At 55.9% G+C, this 10,434-nt stretch overlaps 1 protein-coding gene across 2 annotated transcripts in view; it reads right to left on the bottom strand.

Annotated features, from left to right (window-relative positions):
• RARG (retinoic acid receptor gamma) overlaps window positions 1–9,965 on the bottom strand; it is a 21,671-nt gene extending 11,706 nt beyond the window's left edge. Inside the window, exons 1-3 of one of the 2 annotated variants that reach the window (XM_023210997.1) lie at window positions 9,689–9,965; window positions 8,883–8,946; window positions 4,815–5,140 (exon numbers count right to left, since the gene is read on the bottom strand). In XM_023210997.1, the coding sequence (XP_023066765.1) occupies window positions 4,815–4,998 (184 nt within the window). In that variant the 5' untranslated portion in view covers window positions 4,999–5,140; window positions 8,883–8,946; window positions 9,689–9,965. Of the gene's footprint in view, window positions 1–4,814; window positions 5,141–8,882; window positions 8,950–9,688 lie in introns of both variants that reach the window. The other variant, XM_023210996.1, reaches the window with a different exon arrangement.
• Window positions 9,966–10,434: the final 469 nt, after the last annotated feature.

A 10,434-nucleotide genomic window follows, 5' to 3' on the forward strand; every position in this document is an offset into this window, starting at 1 on the left:
AGAAAGAAAGAAAGAAAGAAAGAAAGAAAGAAAGAAAGAAAGAAAGAGAAAGAAAACTTTCTGAATCAGAATCTGTCAGCGACAAACAACAACAAAAACAATCAGTTAAGTGCAAAATAGGGAGTACCCCCGAAAACAAAAGGGAAAGAGCCTTGATTAGTCAACTTCAAGCTGTCAGTACCCCCCTTCCCCCTCAGAAATCTGAAAGGTCCCAATTAAGTCAGGCCTGCCTGGTTGGTAATTAGAACCAGAAGTGGCCAGGCCACAGGGAGGGGGTTGGGAGGAGGGCACAGGAGGAGTTGGGGGAGGGCTCCAGGAAGCCATGAGTCCTCAATAGCCCCCATTTCTCTTCACCAGATGCACCCCACTCCTCATCACCCCATCTGTGTGTGCATCCCAGGCATTGCATGGAGGGGGTCCTTAGGACCAAGCATTAGGGCATCAGGCCCGCCCTCCCCATCAGCCCTGACCCCCCCATTCTAGACAGACTTAGTACAGCCTTGGGGAGAAGGTAAGAGGATGGGGGATCTAGTGCCCCCTCTTTTCCCCAAAGTTTCTCCAGACCTTATTGCAGCAATTAGACCCATTAGCCTTCTAGCATTTCATGGGAACCAGATGTTCTCCGCCATCCTGGTGGGAGTATGAAGGGGGGGCTGCTGCCTGACTCACCCTCTTCCCTATGATCCCCACCACCATGGCACACCCCCCTCCCAGCTAGAGCCCCACAAAGGCATAGTCCCAGAGGCAAAGAGGAGTGTACCCCTCCCCAACTAATAAGGCCATTAGCACTCAGATTCTTTCAGGGTCACCTCTCAGAGCCCCTGCCACCCTGGCAAGGATGAGTTTGGCCAGGGAGAGGCAGAGCAGGGACAGCTAACTCCTTATGCACCCCGCCTTTCCCTTCTTGCCACCTTCTGGATGGGACTTGAGGATAACTGGCTCTGAATTCCTCACGCTAAATTCTCCCTTTTTTCTAAAACCCTCCCTCAAAAAGCTGAAAAGGGGGCATTTCAAAGTAAAGCAGGCCCTGCCAGAAGGGTGAGTCCTGAGGTAGGAGTCCCACCTGAAGGGAAATGGGAGGGGGTCTCTGGAGAAGGGGGTAGCAGAAGAGCAGAAGAATAGCGAGGTGTGAATGAGAGTGGGGCCCAAAGCAGGGATGTGAGGCGCGCTGGGCAGGATGGGGGCTGGGACCGGGTAGGGGGCCAGGAGAGGGGGGTGCAGCCTGGGCCCTGGCGGCGGCGGCTTGCCCGGCTCCCCCCCGCCAAAGAGGTTTCCTGTTGCAATCAAAGCCCCGTTTGTGTCGGCCTGGAGCTGGAGCCTGTGCCGGAGGAGGAGAGACTGGGGAGGGGAGGGGAAAGGAGGCAGTCGACTGGGCTTTTTTCCTGGACGAGGCCTCACTGCTCACTGCCCTTACCCGCCTGCTTGTTCTCCTTGCTTCTCTCAGTGCCTGGCTTCTCTGTGTCTGCACCTTTGCGCCTGGGTAGCTGTCCCTTGTCTTGTCTGTGAGTCTCTCTTTTTCAGTTTCTTTTAAGCAAGACTCTCTCTCTGTGCCAGCCTGTCCTCAGTGTCCCCATGTGTGGTAACTTAGTGTGGTGAAGTCTGGACTTCTTGCCCCAGGGACAGTGGCCCCATGGCCAGGGCAACATCGCTAGGTTTAGAGGACAAACTGGGCTAGGTCGTCAGGACCACAGCTATCTGCTCAGGAGTGGGAGGAGGGCAAGGCTTCCGTTCTCTCTCATCAGACTCTGTTCCCTGTAGAAAGCAAATCTAGAACACACTAGGATTCACAAACATAGAGATACATAGAGACACAGACACCAGGGGTTTCATGCACATGCATGAACACACACGCACGCACACACACAAACACACACCCCTCTGCTTTCCATGAGCACAGGCCTGTGCTTGCCTCAGCAGCACGTGCTCCTCTGAGCCTCTCCTCCACCACCATGCAGTTCTGAGACGTCTGCCTCACCCCCTTCAGACCCCGAGACAGCTCCAGGAAGTAGAGCAAGACTTCAATTCTCAACAAGGATGTCCCAAGGTGCCAGGGACCCAGCAATAAGATCCAAGAGACAGCCCCAGGGAGAAATGCCAGACCTCTTCAAGGGCCACCTCTCTTCGTCTATGTGTGAGAGACAGTGTGTATGTGTCATCCACAGAATAAGGGAGAGGGTGATGAGACACACAAACTCAAGGTGAGTATGCCTTTGGCATCAGATTTAGGCCTCTAAAACCCTCTCCACTAGATGCTCCCAGCCAAAAAGGGACAGCAGGTCAGAGAAATGAGAGAGGACGCTCTCTCAGCCTTCTGCTACTCTCCCACTCTGGAAGGTTTCCCGGACTCCTGGATCTCTTCCTCTCCCCTATGTCTTCCTCTCCACTACCACTAGGTGCTGCATGCCCCACCCCCATTTAAGCCACGTAGGGACCCCCCCCCAAGCCTTCCCCTCCTCCCTCCTCCTGCCACCTCCCTGCCCAGGCCTGTCTCTCCACGCTAGCCGCACCCTCCCCAGCTACCTGCCCTGGCTCTGGCGCCTCCCTTGGATTTCTCCTTTCAGCCCCCTCCTTCAGCATGGCCTTCGAAGATGGAGCCCAGCCTGACCACTTCCCTACCTTGACCTCACTTTGAACCCTGACCTTGATCTCAGTGTGTCCACAGCACAGGGGCACAAGGGGGACGTCACTGGGGACTGGCTACTAGCTCTAGCGTTGTCCCCACTACCATTCTCTCTCCTCTCCCTCTCCACTCCATCTCCTTTACTTGCCTCTCCCAGAACCTGGGAAAATCAAGTCCCAAGAGGCTGAGTTGTAGGATTCGCTGCCAGAAGTACATTCATGCGGGGAGGGTGGTTCCTTCCCACTTCCCCAGGTCCCTAGGACAGATGAGTGGGGTGAAAATGAAGTCTGGGGAAGCCCAGCCGAAGTTTCCAAAAAGGGCACTTTGTGCTCTCCTGTTCACCTACATGCCACTCAAATAACCCCTTTTGGACTACAGACATGCCACCAGCAGGCTTCACCAAACGCCAGCCACAGCGTCAGCAGCACTACGAAATCCCTCCTCACTCCTCACACTGACTCTTTGTTGCACACACTGGAATTCTTTACATGAGCAGAGGCTCAGGGAGATGCTGCGCACACACAACTGCATCAGGTCTGGAGGCACCGCACGCTCACCCCTTCTCCAGATGAACACGCTCTTTCCAGTGGAGCTGCCAGCCCAGCCTAGTCACCCCTTTCACATACAGACACACAACCCTCTGCGTGCCCCCTCCTGGAAGCAGGGCGCCTTCTCTTCTACCTCTGTCTCTGTACTTGTGGAGCCATGAAGGATGTGCCTTTATCTTTTTGTCTTTTTCTCTCCAACTCTGTCTCGGAAATTGCCCTTTTCCCCGCCCTTCAATCACCTTCTCTTGTCCCCAGTTGAAGCCTTCTCTTAACCAGCTTGGCACCCCCACCTGCAATGTAATGGCCTGGCCAGGAGGAATGACTACCAACTGGGAGGAGAGGGGTCCCAGAGGCAGGAGGAGAGGAGAGGCCCAAGGCTTGCCTGCTGTCAGCACTCAAAGGCTTAACCCAAAGAGGGCAGGCCTGGGGAACAAGTAGGGATCTGCACAGCATGCAGGCTCTATGCCAGACCTGCAGGGAGGGGAGGAGCCCAGACCCACACCGCTGGAGGAGACGATGCTTCTGGAACACCCCCCTCTGCCTCTCTGGATTACTTATGGTACAAAAGCTACCTTCTTTGCAGTCATTTCTATCCTCCCCAGAACCAAGAAGCACAGTCTCCTGACCCCACACATCTTTGAGGACCTGCCACAGGATTTCTTTCCCCTTTCTGCAGCCTCCACGTAATTCAAAGCAATTTCACTTTTATTTTTTTTCCTCTTTGAGACAGAGTCTTGCTCTGTTGCTCAGGCTAGAGTGCAGTGGCACAATCTTGGCTCGCTACAACCTTTGCCTCTGGGTTCGATTCCCTCAGCCTCCTGAGTAGCTGGGATTACAGGTGTGTACCACCACACCCACTAATTTTTGTATTTTTAGTAGAGACAGGGTTTCTTTTTATTCTTTTTTATTTTTTTGAGATGGAGTCTCGCTCTGTCGCCCAGGCTGGAGTGCAGTAGCATGATCTCAGCTCACCGCAACCTCTGCCTCCCAAGTTCAAGCGATTCTCCTGCCTCAGCCTCCCAAGTAGCTGGGATTACAGGCACATATCACCACACCCGGCTAATTTTTGTATTTTTAGTAGAGACAGGTTTCACCATGTTGGCCAGGCTGGTCTTGAACTCCTGGCCTCAAGTGACCCACCCACCTCAGCTCCCCAAAGTGCTGGGATTGCAGGCGTAAGCCACTGCGCCCGGCCCAGTTTCACCTCTTGATCACAGAGCCAGGTGACTATCCTCCCAGACTCTTCTGCTTCCCAGTCTGGCTCCCCACAACTCCCAACTGCACGCAGGCAGCAGCTTCACCCTGCACCAGACCCACCCCCAGCTTGCCCACACAAAGGTGTGCCCCTCTACTAGTTGACTGACCCAGGAGGCAGTTTTAGATACCCGCCCTCCAAGTTTTAGGCCTGCTACCTCCCTATCCTATTTGAACAGGAGAACTCTCATTTGCAAACACTTCCATTGAGTCCACATCCAAACTCCTTCCTCACCACCACTGCCACCCTCTGTTACTCACTACTACTCCATAGGCCAAACCCCTGTCCCCTGCCTGTCTTCCTAACTGGGGTGCCAACTCTTTTACCATCCACCCTCCAGATGCCCTCCTGTTTCCATTTGCCCTCATTCCCCAAGATCCCTGAGACTCACACAGAGAGGCCATCTCCTTGGGGAGGTCAGGCTGGCCCAGGCCCCGGAAGCTAGGGCTCAGCATCTCGAAAGGCGGAGACCCCCTGAGTGCCCCTGGGAAGGCGAAGGGGAAGCCTGCCCCTGGGTAGCCAGATCCAGGCCCCAGGGCACCAGCCGCAAAGAGTCGCTCCTTATTGGTGGCCATGGCAGCTGCGGTGTGGGAGTCCCCTGGGGTCTGCAGTGGGCGGGGGAGGTCTTCAGCCACAGCCCCTGCCCATGCCCACTGCCCCAGCCTGGGAGGCTCCGTGCCCGCCCTGCCTGGCCTGCCCACTGGGCCTCCAAGAGTCCTAGGGAGAAAGAGAGGGAAAGGAGAGATGAGAGAATGACCACTCTGAGGTTCCAAGCCCCAGGACCCTCTCTCAGTTGCAGTCTTCTCCCTCTGCTGCTACGGTTTATCCTGCCCTGGCTCAGGGCCCTTGCAGTGTGGTAGAGAGGGCAGGGCAGAGGCTTAGGCAGGCTCTGAGAAACTCCAGAGGAGCTCCAGGAAAGGGTAAACGGAGGTCCCAAGGTGAATGATGGTCTGAGGACTTCTGGTGGAGAGAACTCCTAGATTGGGAAGTGATCATGAATCACCACAACTGGGCTAAGCATTTGACCTACCCCTCACATCAGTCCTGTGAACTGGGAGTTATGATTCCCATTTCACATATGAGGAAACTGAGATGAAGTGACTGGCTTAAGGTCACATGGCTGCAAGTGGGGGAGCCCAGATTCAAACTCTTTACCATCCTGGAGAAAACAAACATAATTATGTTATAACCTGGGAGCCCTACAGCTCTCTGGAGAGGAGTACAAGGCAAAGGTTGGGGGACAGACTCTAGAGTCAGACTACCTGGACTGTACCCTACCACTTGCTAGCTGTGGGACTTCAGGCATGTTAATCTCTCTGTGCCTCAGTTTCCTCATGCATCACTTGGGACTAATAATAGGGCCTACCTCATATGGTTGTTGTGAGGACTAAATAAATTAACCAATGTCAAGTGTTTGGCATAATGTAGGGCACATAGGGAATGCTATGTAAATGTCTCATATTAGTTCTCTTTGTACCTGATTTTCCTCCATAGCTCTGCTTTAGTAAGCACTTCCCTCTCTATTTAACACTCCCTCTTCCAGTTTCCCCTCCCAATTCTTCCTGTCTCTAATTTTTCCTCACCCTCTAAGCCCTCTTGTACCCACTGCTTCAAATCTAAGGATGTTGATGGAACCCCCACTTGTGCCAAGTGTATGATGCCAAGGAGCTGCTTCTTGGTCAGCTGACTTTACTTCTCTGCCTCCTTTTCTCTCTCTCTCTCTCTCTTTACTTTTTGAGACGGAGTCTCTCTCTGTGGCCCAGGCTGGAGTGCAGTGGCCGGATCTCAGCTCACTGCAAGCTCCGCCTCCCAGGTTCACGCCATTCTCCTGCCTCAGCCTCCCGAGTAGCTGGGACTACAGGCGCCCGCCACCTCGCCCGGCTAGTTTTTTGTATTTTTTAGTAGAGACGGGGTTTCACCGTGTTAGCCAGGATGGTCTCGATCTCCTGACCTCGTGATCCACCCGTCTCGGCCTCCCAAAATGCTGGGATTACAGGCTTGAGCCACCGCGCCCAGCCTCTCTCTCTCTCTTTTGAGATGGCTAATGTTTGTATTTTTAGTAGAGATGGGGTTTCTTCATGTTGGTCAGGCTGGTCTCGAACTCAGGTGATCCGCCTGACTTGACCTCTCAAAGTGCTGGGGTTACAGGCGTGAGCCACGTGCCCAGGCATTCTGCCTCCTTTTCTTTCTTATCCTTGGGCTCCCTATTTCTGGGACGTTCTCCCTGCATCCTCTCCTCCCCCAAAGTAGGCTTCCCTCTAAGAGTTTAAACCTGAGCCCAGGGGAAGGGGAGGAGAAGGAGGTAGAGAGGAAATGGGAATCCTAGTGCTAAGTAGGTGGTTCCTATCCTGATCCTCTGACAAAGGAAAAGGTTGGCTTTCCCAGGAGCCCCAGAACTTCTCGCCTCTCTAGGCAGTTAGTGGGCTAGGGAGGAAGAGTCACCCCAGCTTGGATATCTCTACCAGCCAGAACCATAACAGACTGCTGTGAAGGGCAGAGAAGGGCCAAGAGACTAAAACGCAGAGAGACCATGGGGTGGGCAGGCCCAGAGGTAGGGGATGGGTATATCTGCCTTTCTTTCCATCAGTATTTGCTTCTAGGATCTGTAGCTCTCAGTCTTTATACCTCTGGTTTTTATTTTTGTTTTTGCTTGTTTTTCTTTCTCTCCTCTACCTTGGCCTTCAAGCCCTTGAGGGTAAACTGTCATGGAGGTCACAAGAACCCAGACCCCAATGCCATCACACTTCACTCAGCCCTTACGAATGAAGCATCCCCTGCCCCTCACCATGGCACCACCCATACACCCAGCACCCTCAAACTCTTTAGCCCAGTGTTTTCACAGGCCCTAAAAGTCTGAGCTCCAAGCCTCCAGGGTCCCTCTCCTTTTCCTTCTCCTATTCCCCTCCGAAGTTCTCATCCCTAGTTAAGCCCAGATGGAGCCAGGAGTTCGGGGACCCTGAGGCCCCTGGGCCACAGCTCAACTGGCCAGGCCACATTCCAAGTGGATTAACCCCTCCAATGACAAGGGTGAGAAGCTACTAGAGGACTCCCCCATCCCCATGTTCCCCAGACTTGGCTTAGACTGGGAACAAGGCTCTCTGCCTTAGCCCTCCTTGTCTTTGCTTCTCACCTACCAATGGGAAACACAGGCCTGCGGGGTGGGCAGTGGGGGGTCCCCATAAAGGGATGTTCAGCTCCTGATCCTCACCAAGGAATGATGCTGCATGTGAGCCAAGGAGAGTTGTCCCTGGCCTTCCTCTTATTTTGCCTCAGAGAAGGGACTTGGGAGTTGAGTGAAGAGAAGAAGGGGGCAGAGATTCCTCCCATTTCTGAGCCTTGATTCTGTCTTGGCTGGGAAGAGAAGGGGAGGGTCTTAAATCTAGGGTAGAGGAATGGACTAAGGAATTGAAGGCAGTGCAGAGTAAAAGGAAATCCTAAACTGAGGCCCCAGATGCCTTGGTTCTTTGGGGGACTCATGGAAAGTAGAGAACATTCTTCCTCTACAAAGATGCCATCTCAGATGGTGGAGCAGGGGGGATGACGGACTAGGGGAGAGGGGCTTTTACAAAGCTGCTTCTCTTAGAGCTGAGGTGGAGTTGAGGGGAGGGCATGGATGAAGGGGGCTGCCGGATGGAGGGGGGTGCGTTTCCCTGCCGCCCTGCCCGCTCCAGAGCCTGGAACAAAGCTGCTCTTGTCGGCCACTCTCCACCCGCTGCCCCCCTCCCCTCTGTATAAACACGACCACCTTTTTCCATGACCCCATCTCCAGCCTGGGCAGAGAACCCAGGCATCCTCTGCTCTAGCCTGGGCCCCCAGCCTGCTCCCCAGGAGGCAGCAGTGGGCCAGGCTTCCTTGGCCTCGTGCCATCCCTGGGGGAGTCCAGACCCTTGAGTCTCCATCTCTCATCCCCAGGTGCCCTCCCTCCACCCTACTAGCCCCAGGGAGGGGCAGTGCCCAGGAGGCAGGCAGGCAATGCCAGTGGAATGTGTGTGGGCATCAGAGGGCATGGGCAGGGTGGGGCAGAGGGGGGAACTGGAGGTGCCAGTTAGGTGGCTTTCTGAGCCAGGGGTGGGGGTGTGCCGGGATGTGGGGGGGCGTGCCCCATGCTGCCTACTAGGCTGTAGGCCACAGTGCGAGTGTGTGTGTGTGTATGTGTGTGTTTGTGTGTCTGTCTATATGGGATACCCAAGCTCCAGGCACCCTGCACACACTATCCCCGCTCCCCTGTCTTCTCTCTACTTGCCTCAAGGATATGAGACGCTGGCTGTGGTCCTTGACCCCAACTCAGCATCTGACACTAAGGGCAGAAGCCTCAGACTTGAGGACTGGGATTCCAGCTGCCCAGGACCAGAGCCCCAAAGCAGGACAGTCATCTCAGTTTCTTGCCCTGAAGACCTCCTACTCAGGCTCCCCTGCCCCCACCCCCTCCACCACCACTAACAACCAAGCATCTTCTTACCGGCTGGCCGCCTGCGGAGACTGGCTCCTACATACTGGGTCAGGTTGAGGGAACTGGGCCGTAGCTGCTAAAGACAGAGAGGCAGCGTCAGTGGAACTCTGGGGCCAGCACTCCTGGGTCCCTGTCCCGGTCTTCCGGCTCTTTCTTTGTTCCATTTGGGCTTCCCTCAAGAATACTCCATAGGTGCCCCCCGCACCTTGGCTGGAGGGAGCCAAGGCTCGCACCTGGGCTGGGAACGTGTCCCAGGGAATCCAGAGCTTCAAGGAAAGTTCACAGATCCCTATCCTATGCACTAGTCCCTCGGAACTGCTGGACACGGAGGGCCAGGCTCACTTGCCTCTGAACGTTTTCCTTGCTTTCTGATGTCCAAGGTGTGCCATTCTACTGGGGAGGGAGGAACTTGGACCAGCATGGAACAGCAAATCTACCCATCAGAGCCCGGGGGTAAGGGGGTGGTAGTCTTTCCCCGCGAGAGAATCCCTGTCTTCTCTCACATTCCCAGCACAAAAACATAAGGAGGAATGTCCCCTGGCTGAAGACTTCCCCAAATGCTCTCCTCTGCTATGCACCAAAATGCAGGGCAGATGACCCAGCCCATCCTCAGCCTGTTAAAATCTTCCCCATTCCCTTCCCACAGCAGGGCTGGCCCGGGTCGGGGCAAGAAACCCCCCTCAAGCCCGGCGGCCAGCCTGGCCAGCCTCGGGAGGACATTCGCCCGTGCGGCTCCTCCGCGCCCCCTCCCCCAGCCGCCTCGTCGGAGGACCCAGGCGACAGAGCGGGCGAGCCTCCTTCCCCGCCTGACTCACCTGGAGTGGGAGGGGGAAGGGAGGCGGCGGAGCCCCGAGGTCCCGGCGTCGGGCGGTCTCTGGGATGGAGCGTCGCAAAGTCCGGGGCTCGTGGTACTGGGGGGCTCCTGGGGGGGCACGGCTTTAGGCTGGGACTGTCCCGGGGCCTCTTGGAGCCCGCCCGCCCACGTGACCGCCCCAAAATATCCGACACATTTTCTCCCAAACCGCACACTGACTCTGCAGGCGGGGACACGGAAAATATTTTCTTTCTTTTTCCCCCCCCCCCCCCCCCCCCCACCTCCCTCCCTGCCCAGCTCCCTCCTCCCCCTCCCGCCCTCGCTCCTCCCTCCCCTGCCTGCCCCTGCCCGGCTCCCTCCTCTGTGCCCTGGGGCTGGGGGGCGGAGGGATGGGTGGGCGGGAGGGGGACTGGGCGGGGCGGCCCGGGACGCCTGGGTCTCTGCCCCTCCCATTTGCTAGGCTTCCGTGACTCCATCCCCTGGGAGGCCGGGCACGGCTGGCAGAGGAGGTCAGTGTCCTGGCCCCGTGATGCCAACCCTTTCTCTCTGGCACTTTTCTCCTTTCTGCATTTTGGGGTGACTAGTTGTCTGTGGCCAGGCTGTGACTCTTCCGAAGCCAGTCTCTGGTGCCTCCCCAGGGTAGGCAACGGGGCGCTGGAGTGGCCGGGCAGAAGTATGCCAGATCTAGAATAGATGCTCCTGCCCTTATTCTTTGCTCAGCCTTCACCTGCAGGTCCAAGTAGCCTC

This window comes from Piliocolobus tephrosceles, chromosome 10, assembly GCF_002776525.5.
Source record: "Piliocolobus tephrosceles isolate RC106 chromosome 10, ASM277652v3, whole genome shotgun sequence".
Taxonomy (NCBI): domain Eukaryota; kingdom Metazoa; phylum Chordata; class Mammalia; order Primates; family Cercopithecidae; genus Piliocolobus; species Piliocolobus tephrosceles.